This window comes from Morchella sextelata (genome assembly GCF_020137385.1).
Source record: "Morchella sextelata strain SCLS chromosome Unknown scls_6, whole genome shotgun sequence".
Classification (NCBI taxonomy): domain Eukaryota; kingdom Fungi; phylum Ascomycota; class Pezizomycetes; order Pezizales; family Morchellaceae; genus Morchella; species Morchella sextelata.
The window spans coordinates 1,386,498-1,405,215 of record NW_025408621.1 but is presented as its reverse complement, the minus strand read 5'-3'; the positions used below and the strand labels follow the sequence as shown (position 1 = coordinate 1,405,215).

The following is an 18,718-nucleotide window of genomic DNA, read 5'->3' as shown; positions in this document are numbered from 1 at the left end:
TTGTAGTAAGTATGTAGGTAAAGGTAGGTACCGGGTTCCGGTAAGTGAGTGAATCGAACTACTAGACTAATAATAATATAACAACAACAACAACACAACCCTGATGTGTTCTATTATCTTGGTTCCTGGCTGATTGTAAAGAAGGCCAGGCGTGACGTTGGGATAGGTGGGTGTTATGTAGTTGATCGAATGTGGGAGCAACAAACGAATGTCTGCGACGACAGATGGGCGGACCTGGGGATAAGTAGGTATTATGTTATGCGAACAGGTGGCGGAAGCTCGCTCTTCTGTTGCTTCTATCTATGTCTGTCCTGGTAAGGGGGGGACTTTTGTGAGCATATGAAGCTTTTTGCGCGGGGGGGTGTGGCAGTGGCAGTGGTAAGTGGGAGAGGTGGGAAGGGTTGGGTTAAGTTGGGGTGTGGTGTGTATGTGGTGGTGGTGGGTTGAGCCTAGCGAGACTAGAGATCGATCCAACGATCTAACAGCGGCACCGGGGAGGCTTCTGTCTGGATGTGATATAAAGATGGGTGGTTGTGAGGTGAGGAATATTATGTAGACTTACTTTTACACTCACTCAGGAAATCAACGAGCAGGAGCGCGGCAGTATGTAGGAAGAGGCAAGCGAGGGGATGGTCGGACCAACAGGCAAAGGGAGACACCCGGGACGGCAGAAGAAGTAATTGACGGATTTGGGGTGTTAGTGTTCTTGATCTGGGCGAGTGTGGAGGGTGTGGAGAGAAAAGAGTAGATAGAGGGAAAGTGTGAGCGTAAGAAGTAGTAATGTATGTATGTGAGACTGAAATGACCAGAAGGGAAAGTACGGTAGGTACGGTACGGTGAGTGAGTATTTGTGTGTGTGGAGGAGGATGTGGGTGATTGTGAGTGAGTGGGTGTGTCTGTCGTTCTGTCTTCTGTCCGTCTGTCTGTCTGTCTGTAGTGTATGTACGCACGAAATATGTGTGTATGTACGAATATGTACGTATGGGTATGGATGGAACGGGGGTGGGAGTGGAGTGTGGGATGTATGTATGAAGCAGCAGCAGAAGCAGCAGAAGCAGCAGAAGCAGCAGCAGCGCAGAGACAGAGAAGTGAGTGAGAGAAGATGTGATGATGATGGCTGGTCAGAACAGAACAGCGAACAATGGGAGGACGCGGACGGGGCGGGCTGGGATTATTAGATCGAGATGATGATGACAGCGACTTTCTTTTCTTGGGGTCCAGGTTCTGCTTTAAGGTGGATGGATGGATGTGGATGGGTGGATAAGTAAAGTATTGAAATGATGGTCACTGGGCGTATGTAGATATACGGTACACAGCTTCTTCTTTCTGTCTTTCCCTTCCCTTCCTTTCTTCAGATGAGGCCAAAGGAGGAAAAGAGAAGAAAAAGAAAGCACACAGGAAAAAGAGAGGAGGGTCCCGCCTGAGAAACTACTACGAAGCCAGGCAATAAATAGAAACCTCCCGGGAGTAGAGCTGCTTTCAAAAAAAAAACAAGCAACAAGCAGATCTGCGCAAAACGGGGAAGCAAGTGGAAGTGCTAGATGGAGATATAGCTACGACTAGCTAATGCAGGGTGTTTCGCGAGGAACCGAGATATGAAGTGAAGGGGAAATCGAGAATTAATCTCAAAGGGTAATGTATCTAGTAGCTAGTGACAAAAATATGTTGCGCGCGCAGAGATGGAAAAAGTGGAGAGATAGGAGTAGTAGTAGTAATAGCAGCAGTAGGAGCAGAAGATCTTTTCCTTCCTTCTCCCCTACTAACTCACTCACCCTCTTCGAATTCGTTCCCTCTCCCCAATTGCTACTACCACCTCACAAAACACAAAGACCTCAAACTTGACTCAAGATCCGTAGCCACACAGCCGCCACACGGTGCAGGGTCAAATGGCCAAGTCAGAATGACGAACAGATAGTAACCCAATAACCCAATTCCAGATACATATTAGCAGCTAGTAATGTAGCAGCAGAAGCAGCAGCAGCTGGGTATGTGCTTCCTTTTGACATCTGAGCATAAACGGCCAAAGGTTTAAAACAGAACATGACATCCATCCAACCAACCCGATGGAGCTGACATGATGACGGATCCAGTTACAGTGTCGACCTTCCCTTCCCCTTCTCTTCCTTCCCTTCTACATACATAGGTACATACATCTACTGGCAGGAACCTCCTCCGCCCTACATCACAATATCACAATATTAACTAAATGTATGTACCTAGGCTACGGTACCTACCTCACCCCTCCCCCCCAAAAAAAAACGTAGAGTAACCCAGGCGCCAAAACAAAAACGCAGCAGAAACCGTTCAAGGCAACAGGGTATACCAGGGCCGGGGATCAAACGGGCCTACATCGACGATTTGACTCTCCCCTCCCCCCCACCCCCTTCCCACCCCTACCAACTACTCTAATTCCTGTTTAAACAGTTGCGCCGATCTCTCTCCCACGCGCAGGCAAAGAGAGAGAAAAAATTCCTGTAGTTTATAATAAACCCGCCGCCGGCGGAGATCATGAGGTAGGTTATGTAGTTAGCTAGGCCGGTAAGGGAGTGGAGGGGGGGGGTGGATGTCTATTATTATTATTACTATTATTTCCGTTGCTGTTTTATATCTACGCCCACCGGGCTTCCTCCTACCTACCTACCCTTCCTCCTCCTCAGGGCGGCTAGAATGGGAATATCAATTGGATCGCAATTGGTGGAACTGATTCTCCTCCTCACACAAAAAGGAAAGAAGAAAAGGAAGAAGAAAAACACACCCCCAGCCAGTACCACAAAAAAGAAAAGAAAGGCAAGAGAGCAAGAAGACAGAGAAAAATAAAATAAAAATAAACCCGCCATACATGTCCACTTCTTGAGCGCCGCAATGAACAATTCACACTTTCATGACCCTTCCACTTCCACCCCCCATCCCTCGTCTCCTTACCGGCTTCAGCGGTTCCCATAAATATAGTCTACATCTCTAGTCCCCTTCGGCGGCGGCCACAAAAGTGCGGAGAGAGAAATCATCGTTGATTGAAGACCCTTGGGGGGGGGAAGGACAGCAGCAGATGGATAGATGGATGGGGGTTAGCTGCCAGCCCAGCAGCCCAGCCCAGCCTAGCACTCCCACCTCGCAAAAAAGGCGTTACATTACGCTAAACACGCTAGTGCCCCTACCTACATGTAACCTCCACCATCCACTCCACGCGCAACCGTGATCGATTTCATCGACAAGCGGTTTCGACCCGCCGGGAATGGACCAAAAGCAGATGCGTTGACGCATCTGCAGCTCACCAACCCATCCATTCATCTATCCACACCACCACACCCAGGTCCAGGTCCATCCATTCAGCTGGGTTCTACAAATATACCCTGTGTGTGGATGTGTGTGATCTTCTGTGACCCTTGGCCCGTGAGGGAAATTGCTTTTTTACCCTTCTTTCCTTTTTCTGGTCAAAAGGGAAAGGAAAAAAAAAAAAAAAAACTGGTGATGGACCTTTCCCAAGATCTCGTGTCTCTTCGCTTGATCAAAAAAGCTCGCAAATCGCCTTTTCGGATTCACCCGGCGCCCCCCTCCCTCCCTCCCTCCGCTTGCTTGCTTGGCTCTATAGTAAGTATTATTGGCCAATTGGAGATTGCCTAGCGGCATTGCGAGCGAGGAGATGATATCTCATGATGCTGGAGCGGTGGGGAAAAAAAGAAAAGAAGAATCAATTATGACCCGGTAAACCTATGTCTCCTACCTCACTACTTCCTCTCTACTCTACTCTACCGGGTGCTGCAACTAACTAATACTACATGCTCTAGTACATGGGTTCGTTCGATAATGATTCATGAGTAAGAAGGGAGTGAGTTGGTAGGTACAGTATAGTGACGTTAGAACGAAAAGAAAACCGAAATGAAAGGGGCGTCCTCAAATACGAGAATTGACAGTTCCTGCTGCTGCTGCTGCTGCTCCTGTACGTCTAGTCGACCCAGCTATCTGGCATCCTCCGCGCACAACACAGACCAGCTGGGTCGTAAGGCATAAACTCACTTTCCACCAGCTAGCTAGGCAGAGGCGGCTGTGGGGAAGGGACCGCGGGAGAGGGAGGAGAGAGCAAGCAAAGCAAAGGAAAAAATAAAACGTTTTTTTTTCCATTTATCCAAGGACTGCCTTGTCTGGCTATCTATCTCATCCGTCAAAATCCAGCCCAGATCATGATACAGAAGGTACGGGGAGCGCCGTCCAGAGTATTGGCATACGATCCCATCCGGCCCAACAAAAGCGCAAAAAAAAAGAGAGGAAGGGCCACCCCCCCGAAAAAAATAACCCAGATCTGGAGTTTCTCCCCCATCTAATCGAAGCTTCTATCACATCAGCCAGCCACGCGAAAACCCAGGAAATTGGTCAGTCAGGACCTAGAGTAGACTTAAAATGCGAAAAAGCAAAAAATAAAAAGGTAAAAAAAAATGAGAGACCATGGTGAGAAACAGAAACTGCCACATCAATTTGCTTGAAAAGGGAAACAGAAGCAAAGAAAGAGAAAACCCCTAGTAATTTCACCTGGGACTGGACTGGCTGGCATGGATAGGCATGGCGTGTCCGTCAATCTCCATCTCAATCTCAATCTTCCTCACCTCACCTCACTCACCCCCTTATGCGGGCGATTTTCGTGCACATATATGCTTTCTTTTTTTGAGGGGGGAGAGTTGCGTCTATTAGATAATGGACACCAGAAAAAGTGGTACCTACTGATGAGTCGTTGGGCTAGCTAGGTTCTTCTAGATCAGTAGAGATGAGAGATTCAATTCCACTCCCAGAGATCCTTCTCTTCTAGCTGTGATCTCCGCGCACGCGCTCCAACCTCCTTTCGACTATCGCAAAAAGAAAAGGAAATTCTCTTCATCCGTTTTTACACTTTTGCTTCTGTTGTTGGCGACGATCTCCCATCGACGAACGCCATACGCCTCTCTCCCCTCCCCAATCCGAAGCCAATCATGGGGGGCGGCGCGTGCGTGCAGGGGGAGGGAGGAGTTTTTCCTCTCACTCTTGTCTTGCCGAGATCTCTTTTACCAGACGTTACACAGGTATCTAACTAGCATAGTTCGTGTAGGGTGAAGCTGGTAGGGGAATATCGCTCAAAGAGCTTCTTCCCAGATCTACTTGTCACTAAAACTAAAAAGAAGTTTCATCATGACGGATTCCCGCCTGTCAAGCAACAGCTCACACTTCACAAAGGTGCGGTTGCGGTTACGGTTGCGGAACATCCCATCGCGCGAGCACTCCACACCCCGGGTCAAGTTGCCCACCACACACACCACACCCATCCCGATCACCCTCCAGATCCGAGATTTCAGATAACCGGCAGACAAGGCTTCCGGGGTAGGATGTGCCGGGGTCGACACTTAACCTAGGAGGGAGATGATAGACATGCTCGACAGTCGACAGAGGACTAAATAGACTGAAAGTCTGAGATGACTGACTTAGTCTGACAACTGTTGTTGTTGCTGGTAGTTCAGTCAGTAGGTGTAGGTGTAGGGTGTAGGTGGTGGAGGTAAGGTAGTGATGGTGGTGGGGGTAGGGGGTTAATTGTTTATATTTATATGGGCATGAATGTATGTAGGTAGGCACTCGTGAGATATCAGAGATTCTGATCACGCCCGTCATCATCTAGTGAGTAAGTAATCAACGTGAACATCTCCAAACCCCTCTCTACTTTCCTCTCTCTCTCCTCTTCCTCTCATCATCATCGCCGTCATGTCCTTGCCATGACTCTACATACATAACCCTTTCCTTTACCTGGTAACTCCTCTCTCGACCCCAGGTACATCCCTCTCCCATGCCATGCCATGCCCGATCGTCCCCTCACTTCCGCCACTCGCAACAACCCCAATCTCGGCAAAGCAGGTCACAGCAGCCACCCTAGATCCCAAATCTCTCTTTTCTCCTCCTCCCCCCAGTCATGTCTTGATCGAATCGGAAAACCCGCAGTCTATTCGCAAGCACGGAGGGCAGTGGGAAGGCAGGAGGAGCCGGATCTCAGATCAGACCACTCTTTTTTTCTCTTCTTCCTTTCCCAAGGGGGGGAGGGTAGGGAGGCCTAAGCGACAAATGGACACAAGACAAGCAGGACAAGCAAGACAAGACAGCAGACAGCCCTCTCTTGCTCCTTCTCCCTGGGATACGAGACGAGCGAGAAGGAGAGGGCGAGAGACCCGATACACCCGACACAGTGGATAGGTGGGAGGGGCGCTAAGCTGTTCTGGGGCGTGGTGGTCGCTGGTGGCTAACTGATGGGCGATGATGAAGGGATGCTTATCTCCGCGCGCGCGGGTGCGGTTGTGCGTTTGCTGACTGATGTAGGTAGGTAGAGGTATATTTAGTCATTTAGTTCCGTAGATAGGGTATGTGTGATATGTAGGCTCAGGGGCTAATTGTTTCGTTTTGTCTCCGCTTTTTTTTTTCTTTTTGCTCGTAATAGAGGCGGATCAGAGAGAGATAGATGGGACGGAAGGGATGTGAGAAACGGGATGGATGGATGTTAGGGATGGGATGGAAGGGGAAATGAGCGGATGTGATGTGATGTGATGGACGTTTCCTCCAACGACAGCTTTTTAATCACCATCATACAACAGCATACAGATACAGCATAACAGCATACAGAAGAAGAAGCTCCAATTCCAATTCCAATTCCCCGCGGGAAAGGGGAAGATGTAAGATGGACGTAGGTAGCCTTTCGAATCAAATCCACTCTAGATCTGTCACCGTCTCCCCTTCCTGTCCTGTCCTGTCACTCCCGTAAGCATAACCGGGGATCGATCGTCCACAGCTACATGGAGTACTACCAAGTACCTACCAGATCAGTAGAGTAGATGGGACGAAAGGGGGAGGGGAGGGTCTGGTAATGATCAGATCTATCTCCCTCACACCCCCCTCGCCAAACCCCCCCAAACCCCCAAAACCTCCCGTGGGGAAAGACAAGACAGTTGAATATCAATGACGCACCGGCCGTTACTCTACATACACACCTAGGTACATGTAACGGCCATCTGTGTCTGTATCTGTACCTGTACCTACCTGTATCTAGCCACTTTATTTCGCTTGCTTGCTTGTCTGGACCCTCCCCTCCCCCCGGACCCGATTACTATTCACCCCGTCCGATTCGAATCTGGGCCAGCGCCCTGGGATGGGGAATTTATATATGTTTTTTTTCTGGATGAACTGTTCGCTCCCCCCGCCCCGGTAGATTCTGTCTCTAGATATAGTGTCCCTATCGGTCGGCGCGCGCGAGCGAGCACGCACACAATCTCGATCCCATCGTTCCTTTCGTGCTTCTACACAGCCCTCTCTGTCACAAATGGGTGTTGGGTTGGTTGGTGCTGGGTTGGTTGGTGGTGGTGGGTTAATTACTGTAGATACAACACCACATGTAGCCCAGTCTACAAACATGTACCCTACAGGACCCTACGCTACTGTAGGTACTCTACACACAAAGCTAGCCAGCTAGTTCAACGGGTGAACATGAGGCGTTGAGTTATATATCTCCCCCTCCCACTACCCCCTCTCTATCCCTCCCATTTCACCCTCTTCCCCCTCAATATCCCTCCCACTCTGCTCCCTCTCCTCTCCACACCCCATACATACCCATCCACCACCACGGCACACACCCCCACCCCGCCTCGCGATGATCTGCCCCGCAGCAGTGATTGGCCCCATTCTTCCGATGCGATGCGGAGTGCGATCGATTCCGATGTCGTCGACACGATGTGTGGTGGTGGTGCCCCCATCCCTATTTTTGGCCTGGTCATATCTCACAATGGAGGTTGAAGAGGGTGGAGGAGAGAGCTTGAGATAGGCGGGGTTGCCGCCGGTGTGTATGGTGTGTGTGGCTGGGGATGGGGTGTGTGGGTGTAGTGTGAGTGTGGGTGGTGGTAATGATAGGGTGAGTTGGAAAATGGACATGGTATGTAGAGAGAGGTTATTAGCCCAATAGTAGAACAGCAAGAGGGTCCAGAGTGAAAATAGGTACTTTGAAACACACGGTTTAGTAGTAGTAGTAATAGTAGTCATAGGTAGTAAAAAGTAGAAGTAGAAGAATGAAGAAATGAAACACCGCGAAAAAACCCAAACGCCAACTGATACTGAGACCCGCCTCCCTGACAGTTATTTTGCTGCCACTACTACAACAAGCCATACAACTCTTACTGTAAAACCACACCGCCCGATATTCCATAACCAAACAGAGGCCAGCCAGCACATTAACGAAATGAAAGAGAAAGGGAAGTCTCTCAGTTCTGTACAACCCATCCGATTCTACCCGGACGTCCATGCTACTTTCAAAAAAAAAAAGACTTAGGACAAGAATAAAAGAAGAAAAAACGAACGTTAAAAAGAAAACCCATATATAAGAATGCTATGCAATCATCGTTCCAGTCTCGCTAGTGACCTAAGAACCTCCATCAACGGCAGCTTCCCCGTCCCCGCCTCACCCCTAACCTTGGCCTCCCTCACCGCCAGCGCCGCCTCCGCATCCTCCAGGATCCGGCCCGCCAGCCTATCCGCCGCTTTGCCATAGTGGTTCAACTTATGGATCCCATCAGCTAGCTGGTCGACCTGGAACTCAATCTCCCCGCTGTGCTGCTTGACGAGGCCCCTTGCCTCCGCCAGTAGGTCCTGGGAGCGGGATGAGGATGCGAATGCCGACTCGGACGGCTGCAAGAGCTTATTCATATCGGGCCCGCCGGCGAGAGAGAGAGTGGCTTTGATATCGGTCTTGAGCAGCGACTTCCATGTTGCTTTTTCGGCTAAAAGTCTGCAGATGGTTAGCGGCTGTCAATGATCAGAATGACAGGAAAATGTGGTGACCTACTTTTTTAGGCTGGCTTCAATGGCTTCAACCTTGGCAAGGTTGTCAATGTTACGGGGATTCGGTTTTTTGATTACTGTAGAAGGTTGAGAATCTTCCTGCATGGGATTGTCAGCTCCAAACTTAACTACCTGCTGAATCTAGGGCTGCCTGAGTGCATAAGGCTGAAGCTGAAAATGTGGGGGTGGATGTACTTACCCTATTGAACCAGCTTGACAGTCCGGGGTTTGATAGGACGTCTGATAATACTTCTTCTTCGATTATTCGTGCTGTAAAGATAGACAGTAGTCAGCAATTGTATACAAAGCTAGTATTTTTGACATTTCGAGGCCAATGATAATCAGAAGACGCCCGGAATCTTGACTTATGTTGCTAAATCTATAATGCCGGACTTTCTGATATATTTCAGTATTCAAGTCGTTATTATAAATTTGCCATAATTCAAGTCCGTAAGCACCTTTCCGGTGTATTGGAGAGCTTTAGCTGTTCGGTCACGCGACCGAAAGTTGAGAATTTGGACAACAAATCCAACAACTTTTGCGCTGCACGAATCTGCAGATCAGATCCCATGTCACGAATATCTGTCTAGCTCAGACAGCTAAAACCCTCCAATATCACAAATAGGGGGTTATATTCCGGAGGAGGGGGGAATAATCAGAACAGAGTAAGAAGAGTCCCGGTAAAACCACCGAACCTCTATCTCAAGGCCTAGCTTTCGTCTGATATCCCATTACTCCTCCTAATTACCCCCCTGCTCCTCCGGCCCGATCTGATCACAATCATCCCCACAAATTTCCAAAAAAAAAAACCTACCAACAGCCGCCGCATTAGCGTCCCCCACTTTCCCATCTTTCGGCGTGAGTGCTTTTCGTCCACACCATGTCAGCAGTTGCTTCATCCTCTGGGGTTCCAGAAGCTCGTCGTGAATGTGCTTATAGTATTCCTCGTGCGCAATCGACGGATGCGGTTCAGCTAGAATCACCCCGTAATCAGTCACTTCACCATGCCCCCACTAAGATCCATAAAAAACATACCGAGAACCCCCGTGTCCATCAGCGAGCTTGCCCTCCGTCCTCTGAGCCCAACACTACTCCTACGGTTCCCCCCACCCTGCCCGCCTTTCCGCATCTGCTGATTCCGCCTGATAATCGGCGTATCCGATACCGGTAGCGCCATCTTTGTGCTGCTACCACCACCGGGCGGTATTCGCGGCGGCGGCGACATGGGTATGGGTGCTACGGCGACAGGAACTTTAGATTTCGCCGCCTTCTTAGTTTTGGCGGCCGCCTTCTTTGGCGCCTTCTTCTCCTTTACCTCCTCCTCTTCCGCCTCGGCCAAGGAGATCTTCTTCCGAGTCTTGAGCTCCGACTCCTCGATCGGCGGAGGTGAGTCGTGTGCGCGCTTCCGGGAAGTGGTGGTGGGTTTCTTCTTCTTGGGGGGTTCAACAGCGACAGGCTGCGGTGGAGCGTTGGGCAGGACGACCTCATTAGCTGCAAGGCTGGCACGGGTACGTGGTCGGGGGCGGAAGATGAAGCCTTCGTCTTCGAGAATGTCGGGTTTGGTGCGCTTTTGCTTCTGTGTAGGTAGGGGATCATGTCAGTATTTGAATCAACCTTGAATTGGGCAGCTGGTCCATTTGTTCCGGTCCTGCGATCTTAGATATCCATTCCCAGGCCGGTGAAGGGGGAAAAACACCCCCGCGTATCATAATACCCCAAACAGAAGAAGCAAACAGCCCACCAATCGCCCGGAGAACAAAGAAAAACAGAACCAACCTTCTTTGGCGGCTTCTCCTTCACCTCCCCCTTGTCCCCGCCATCCTCCTCCTTCTCCGCCGCCTTCTTTGCCTTTTTAGTCTTTTTTTTTAGCGGCTCCACCGGCGCATTCTCTTTTTCTTTCCCATCCACTCCGCCATTGACCCCATTGCTGTCATCGTCCAGTCCCGCGGTGACGCTTTTCCGTTTCGGCCGTGTGCTGGTCGGCATTACTGTCAGTGTTTGTAGCGGCCGTGTCGTGGTCGCGTGTACGGGCATGAAAGTCAACGTCAAACTCAATTCCGGCGCAGATCCGTAGGGTATAGTGGCACCGTCGAATTGGTGCCTTGCTGGGTGGGACAGTAGGGGGTGAGGTTATCGACACCTGTTGTATCTAAGAAACGTTGGGGGGTATATTGGGGGGGGGGGGGGGGAGGGTGAGGGTGAGCGCGTGTAAGTATTGTCGTTTGTTATGGAGCTAGCTGACTGGTTGATGATGATGATATGATGGTCTGCCAATAGTGTACTCGTCCAACTAGTTGCCTGCCCGTAGTACTAGTAATGGTGGTAATGAATGTCTGTATTAGTGCTAGTGGTGATCTGATATCGTAAGGGGTGTTCGTGATATGCTGGCCGGCGGGCAGGCGGTGGCGGGGGTGTGGGGAGAGGGGAGGGGAGGGAAGGGGAGGGGAGGAGGGGAGGGAGAGGGAGTGATGACGGGTGATGGAGGAAAGGATGGATGGGGCGGGCGGAGAGACAGATGTCGGTCTACAGACGATGGTTGGGGGTTTGTGGTTGGGTTGGCTTGGTTGGGGTGTCGCGTTGTTGCTGCCGCTGCGCTTCTGCTTGTTTTGATCAAACTCAACAACGACGACCCACATGCGTCTTGGCGTGTCAACCGCAACGCAGGCGGAAGGAAGGAAGGAAGGAAGGCTTGTTTACGCTGGTGTGCGTGGATCTTATCACGGCCCTTGCGTTCCACTCAACGTCGAAATTCGCCAATCACACCGCAGACAGGAACAGAACCAGTGTTGCATGAAGCATTGTAGAGTGGTAATAATAGTGGTAATAGCTAACTACACGGTAGCTGTTCGTAAACGAATACCCGTCGCCTTCGTCCCCTCGTCCCCCTTATTCGTCTCGTTACATGATGAAGTACATATCTCTCTCTTACTACCTGCCATCCTTCCCTTCTCCTGCCATCCTTCCCACCTCTTCCTCTTCCTCTCCCTTTTCCCCTTCCCCGGCTGTCTCCCCCGTCTTGCCTTTCTTTGATATCTTAATGCCTGCCTGCCTGCTTGCTTGCTTGCTTGTTGAAAATGCCGCCCTTCACACCTGCATACAAACAACAAAAAATACCAAACTAAACAACAAAAACACACCACTCCCGCTGCTGTAGACCTAGCTTCCATGTTGAATAAAAAAATCTTTGTCACCCATATTTATATGGGCCAACAGTTGTGCCGAACCCGAAATTGAAAAAGAAAAAAAAGTAAACTAAAAATAACAAGCCAAAATAAAGGATAGAGAAGAAAAAAGAGATTACAATTCTGTCCCAAACAGCTCCCCGCCAAACTTGTCACAACAGCGTAGAACGGCCTTTTTAGATCTCTCTCTCCCAAAATGATGTCTTGTTTGACAAAAGATGCCTTCTAAATCGTAAAAATCCATAAACCCATTTTTTGGTATTGGTACCTTAATCATGTAGATCTATTGGTAGTCATGTCAATACATGAGCACGTCTAGGCAGGATTTTGCGATTGCGTACCTGAACAGCTTACGGGGCAAGGCTGCCTTCGATCCTCCTGCGAGCCTCCATCTTCTCTTCCTGGCTCACATTTTCTTTCCTCATGGTTACAGCACCTGTTTCTGGTGTGTGGCCAATGCTCATTCCTACACGGATCAAAGTCTCCAGCGCGGTCCTTGAGTTATCAACAAGGTCCTCATCGAAAACCATCCTTCCAGGTTCAAATAGACAGACGATGGTACTGCCACCAAACTGGAAATAGCCCAGCTCGTCTGTACGCTTGACCTGTGATCCCGCCTTGGCTGTGATGACTGTGCTACCAACCATCATGGCTCCGACACAGATGACCATCACCCTGCCGTGTTCTACAGAATCTATAGGGACACAGATACGGACGTTTTCACCATACACATCAAGTCTATCAAAATCAGCGCTGACTTCATTTCCACGTTAAATCAAAGAGAACTTACGCAGATCGAATAGCCATTGGGTTGACGGTATAATACTCCCCCTTTATCATCTTGGGCTCACCCATGAGCCCATCGACGGGGATGTGAAACCTATGATAATCTTGTGGCGCCAACCTAAAAATACCTAATGCACCCCCAGTGAACCGCTTGGCATCATCCGGATAGGCGTCACCAAGAAGCCTCTTGATTGTGAATTCTCGGCCCTTGATCCATATTGTTGTTGCTTCATCAATACTGTTGAATACCACAGATCTACAATCTGCCGGAGATACAATAACTCTTTGATCCTCTGGTGAGGCGCAAGGGCGTGCACCAGGCTTAAGAGCACGGTAGAAAAATTCGTTGAATCTACGATTTCAATTAACGCAAATTCTTTGAAAGTGGTTTAAAACAGGGTATGCTTACGTCTTGAACTGATCTAATGGCAGAAGAACCTCAGAAAGGTCGAGCTGATGGAAAGCAATAAATCCCTTTATATCCCTGGCGGAAGCAGGGTTATCAAACTTCTTTCCTTGCTTGACACTAAGTGATTTTAACAGTTTTTTGACTATAGATATTAGCTTTCTGATCCAATGTAGTACTTGATCTTAGGATGATATACTCTTCTTATTCTCCATACTGCTGCTGCTGAGACCCTTATAAAGCAATCGAATACCCAAACGAACGTAAACACTCATACGTTCTTCCTGGATCTGCCCTGTAATCCTGTCCTGGACCAAGATATTCGCCGAGTTCGCACCCAACTTGTAGCCTCCGTAGGATATCTTTGAGATAACCTTGGAGTACCATTTGCGTTGAGCCTGACTAGATGTCACAAACCCTCCCATCACAAGCTTATCCACCTGTCTCCAATCTTGTGACGCACATGTCGCCAAGTGCGTCACAATATCTTGTTCCGACCTTTTATTGAGGCGAGGCTGATGGCACAGCGGACACTCTTTGATCTGAATGACATGCTCCTCTGCCTTCTCGTCTGCAAGATCATTTTCACCAAGCATCATACCCTCCTCTCCCGCAGCACCAAGAACATTGATATTTTGTGTTGGCGGCAAAGATACCATGCTTCTACTCCTTGGGTCGGCCGGAGTATTTGAGCTGGTGCTGTCCTCCGACTTCTGAGACCTGTCATCCCTTCCTGAATCATCCCTTCCAGATGTGGAGGGGGTATGGCTCGGTGTCTTCGGTGCGGTTGACGAAAGTTGATTCTCTAGACAGATAACTGCCTGATCAATAGTCAATTCCACATCTTCCAAGTCCGTAACCCCGTTCTCCTCTCTAAATCTCTCGAAAAACCCATCAATGGTGTGGGCTGACAGTGTAGACCCCAGAGTATCAAGCATAGTGGTAAGTTCCACACGGCTGATTTCACCACTGTCATCTGCATCATACTGCCTGAGCATGACTCGCCAGAATTGCTGCCGGAGTGCAGGGTATGGAACATATTTGGCCTTGATCTTGATTTCAGGATTGTGTTTGTCTTCCCATCGATCTTTATTTTTAAGAGGAAGAGCCAATGTGTACGGCTGTAAATCATAATCCATAGAATCATTGTTTACTTGTATCATCCTATTCCCTGGTGGGGTAGGGCCATTTTCATCACCAGGAGTCAAAGTCCCATCAGATGGGAAAGCGCTTGCCACGCTTCTCAGTGAGTTTGCAGATGTTCTCCGCTCAAGATCTGGTCGGCCCTTTTTGCCAGCAGAGAGATTGGTTCCGGAAGACGACCTAGGTAGTGGTATACGGAAACGTGATTTCCCAGTGCCAGACGGAGTCATAGGAGAAGGTGGAACTTCATCTTTCAAAGGCTCTCGAAGATTATATAGCCCAGTTACTGGGTCGGCGGTGGGCTGTGTGGAGATGATATCTTGTAGCGCAAAGTTTGTCTGTGCTACAAAGTCATTTGATGAGAACTTATCGCGGTCTACAACTGCAATATTCAGAGAATATCTCTGCTCATTCCGTAGAACTTGAAACACCATTTTCTCGTCGTATACGGGATTCAAACAGTGTCGGATATGTCTAGTACGGTATGTTTTCTTTCCCAGCGAGACAACAACAAAAGGGTCCATATCGAAACCGGTACGTGTCACTATTCCGCGTTAGCAAGCCAGAATTTGTTAGCATGCACATCATGAAAGTCCAACTTACTGTTCTTCTCTGGTGGTAAGTCTGTAATGGAATTGATCTCTAGAAAAACAACTCCAACAACATCTGACTCCCTGGATAGCTCATAATGACGGCCCTTCTTGTCGCCACCTGCCTTGCCCTTCATCATCGAAGGAGTGATCGAAGGAGCAATCGAGGGTGCCATTGAGACTGAAGTTCCCATCCTGTCGAATCTAGGACGACCCAGGGTTCCATCTGGTTCCATCATATCTTCTTCGTCGTCAGAAATACCAGTATCACCCAGATCCCGCGAAAGAGGGTCATCCTGCTCATAGATACTGGGAGAGGCGCTCGGACTCGGGGTTCCGTTGAAATTGCTGAGCCATGTCGTCCATTTCTGCATGATTTGCTCGGGGGTTGCAGCATCATCAGACGTGTCCAGAAGACAGAGTTGAAGTTGGATCTCCCCGGAAATTGTGGCCTTTTTGCGGCTAGACTTCAATGGGAACCATCGGGGCTGAAAGAAGAGTTGTTGGGTTAGCAGGGGCCCCAACATAAGGATAATAAAGGTGCTGACTGACCTCTTGGCTGGTTCGTCCATTTGAGAAAAATTCATCGAGATGAACTGTGAGGTCGCCCATGTAGTCCTATATTTCCCTCTTCACATGTCAGAAACTAGGAATTGCTCTACTGCATCATCGTTCGCCCCTTTCCCCGATCCGAAAACCATCCCCTAGGTGCATGGGTAAATCCAAACCTTTCCAAACCGGTCCTTGTCCCAACAAACGCATTCCAACGTAGATGAGTTGGCTCCGCTGAGCGGTATTTCAAAGTTGTCGAACCATTCAGGGTCGAGGGTCTTGGGTATCGCTTCCGTCTGGAAGCGATACTCACCCAACGATACGACAAGATACTGATGGCGATTAAAAGAGTCAGCTTGCGGGTGGGGGAAATTGTGGGGTGTAGCGAATGAAGGAGGTGACTTACGGGATCGCTGAAGCCATTCTTATCCTTCGGAGCTAGATCTCGACCCTGCACGATGTACTAAAGTCAGTAGTTGAACCCCTCAATTTTCTATCCGATCTGATTTTGGATCCATACTCTGAGCACAGTGGCCTTGAGGACGAGGGAGCTTTCGTTCATGAGTTTTGGTGAGCCTGATCGGCTTGGTACTGGAGATGTAGGTTTGGAGGTTGTCTTCTTTCGAGTTGGGAAGGGAAGGTTAAGGAGCACCATCTTGCCAAAATCCGTGCCCGGTTTTGTTTGAGGGGAAGCTACAAACAAAAAACGTAAAACTTGATTGCGCGCGATCCGAGGAACAGCTCAAGGCTGATTTGCTGGTCGGGTGGTGTACAGCAGTAGCAGTAGCAGATGCACAACTCACAAAAGAATCCACTCAAAGTATTGAAGTTGGATTGAATGTGATCGAGACGTGCAGGCACACACGATATCGTGGATTTCCTTTCTTCTTACTTTTCTTTTTTTCTCTTTCTTTTCTTCTTCTACCCCAGGTATTCGTCTGTTCAACAGGTGAATAAATGAATGATAGAAGGGCAACAAGGAGAGGATGGTGAAGCTGGAACTTCTTCACCTAGACTGAGTTATTGTAAGACTTGGGGGTGTGCGAGGGTGGTAACAGCAGAAAGAGCAAGCGTGTTTAGGTGCTCGTTCAACTTGCTGAGATCATAGCAAGAGAATATATTCCCAAAATATGCCGTTTTAACTTCGTCAGACTCGCAGACACGGCCAAGCTTAAGCCGCTTCCCCTTTCCCATAGTCTGACCAGGGGTGGAGGGGTCTACATAAGTACATGACCTAGCTGCTGGGGGTGTGAGGAAGAGGGGCATTGGAAGTTTGTGGTAGCAATATTACAACGATCACCAGCCAGAATATTCATAGCATCATCTTGCGGCCCTGGAGGAACAGCAACTAAAGGTCCAGTTGATCCAAACATGGGCCATGCGCGTTGGGCCATTTCAATCCTGCATAAGGGCACATTCAGCCCCAATCTCTCTCCACCAACAACACGAGATGCCATCGCGTGGTTGTGATTGTAAGGTACATGGACAATACACTGACAGTGTTCCACTCAGTAATATCAATTTTTATATTGACAATAAACGTTCCACAACAACTCCAGGACATTCTATCACATACTGCCTCTTGCACCTAATGCCCCTGTAGGAGGATCGAAGAGAGAGCAGGCTTTTGAGGTCTTTGCAAATGGATAAGACCCGTTGTTGTCGCGTACTACTCGGATACACCACTACGTTCCGTCTTCTCCGGCCTTTCCCCAGTCCCGGAAAGCGGAAATCACGTTGACCGAGACAGAGACTCACCACCCACTTGCTCACATAACCCCCCAGGTTTTCGAAGGTCTGATACTCTCCCGAGCCAAGACCTCCCGATTTTCTTTAGACTGTAACAAAACGGAAGGAATCATCGCCACTAGTTACCAGGGAATCACAGGAATTCGCATCATCTATCATCATAATAAATAGCATCCTCTTACACTTTGGCTTTGCCTGATGGATGCTGCAAGATCATGAATCAATTTCCGGCACAACCACAACCGACGTCACAGCCTAAAGGTGTGTGTGTATGTGATGCTCATTCCGAATCCTTCAGATACTACTTCCGTCCAATCTTTGCACTTCGAGCCTGGTCCTTGAGCTTTTGGCCCTACTCTGAAAAAAATCGTCTTCTTTGTTGCGCAAGGAACGGGAAATGCGGCATCAAGTAAAAGTTCATAGAACTACCAAATGGGCTTTCAAGGCTAGAATTAGTTGGCGACATAAACTCCCAACAGTCAAAGTTCTAATATTCGCGATATCTAAAGGTCACCAACCACCAACCTCTGTGCAGGTGCGGCTGATCCTGCGGTAGGCAGCGGTTATTTCTGTTTCTGGAAGATAAATCGAAAGCTGTGCCCTGTGCCTTACCTACAATTTGGGGGTAGCACAAAATCGGAGTGGTTATGAATATGCCCGTAGTGGCATTAATATCAATGGAAGCCCTTTTTCTCCAGGAAATAATGAATTGATCTACGCCGTTTAAACAACATCTTGCCCCATCAGGAACATCAGGAATCAACGCGCCCCCTAATTGTCACTGGCCGGCTTATTCTATTTTGCGCGTCGCTCGAGACTTGATACACTGTACGATCCCACAAAACTCCCCGTTTCCCTTGTGTGACACCGCTGAAATGTTATATAGCGGGGTAAACATGGAACACCCCTCGCAGCGCTTGTGGCTAAGCTCTAAAATGACGGATCACAAAATGCCCATACTTCCTATTTTGGTCGCAGTGAGGCTTAATCGTGCAGTAAAAAAAGGACACCAGAGCATCTTCAACACCGGACCGGACTGACCAGGGCACGCAGCACCACATTTTTTTTTTGCTTGATATTTGGTTGCGCGAGCGAAAAATGGAGAAGTGTCTCTAGATTTGGGGCCCACTATGCATGTGACGCTGAGTTGTGGTTGTGGATAAATCAACCAACCCCCAGAGCTGTCACGTGCGATATAACTCTAGATTTTCTGACGAATCCCTAGAACTTCCTGAGCTCCTTTTTAAAGTCTAATGGGTGTCTATCATAAGATCTCACGGGAATCCCTAGTTTCAGATTCTACCCCTGGACCCCGAGCTTGAGAGCTTGGCATATTGTTATTCTTGGCGCTGACTATAAATTCTGATACTGTATCAGTCTGAGCCTCCAAAAACCGGTTCCCAAGTTAAGGTTCTAAATCGAAAATACAATACAGGGAATTTCAGAGCTGAAACGGCCTTGCGACGGGATAAGAGGCACAGATT

General features: G+C 48.9%; 2 protein-coding genes across 2 annotated transcripts; both read right to left on the bottom strand.

Moving 5' to 3' along the window:
* Positions 1-8,382: 8,382 nt before the first annotated feature.
* On the bottom strand, positions 8,383-10,812 carry H6S33_011493 (uncharacterized protein; the record flags this gene model as incomplete). The annotated part of the gene is made up of 6 exons (XM_044842861.1): positions 8,383-8,773; positions 8,831-8,925; positions 9,026-9,096; positions 9,641-9,799; positions 9,862-10,402; positions 10,603-10,812. 6 exons carry the CDS (start codon positions 10,810-10,812, stop codon positions 8,383-8,385), a joined length of 1,467 nt encoding a protein of 488 aa, XP_044696261.1.
* A 1,546-nt stretch (positions 10,813-12,358) lies between these two features.
* Positions 12,359-16,140, bottom strand: H6S33_011492 (uncharacterized protein; the record flags this gene model as incomplete). Its single annotated transcript, XM_044842860.1, has 9 exons — positions 12,359-12,746; positions 12,799-13,146; positions 13,204-13,345; positions 13,400-14,887; positions 14,947-15,421; positions 15,486-15,551; positions 15,662-15,817; positions 15,892-15,936; positions 16,006-16,140. 9 exons carry the CDS (start codon positions 16,138-16,140, stop codon positions 12,359-12,361), a joined length of 3,243 nt encoding a protein of 1,080 aa, XP_044696260.1.
* Positions 16,141-18,718: the final 2,578 nt, after the last annotated feature.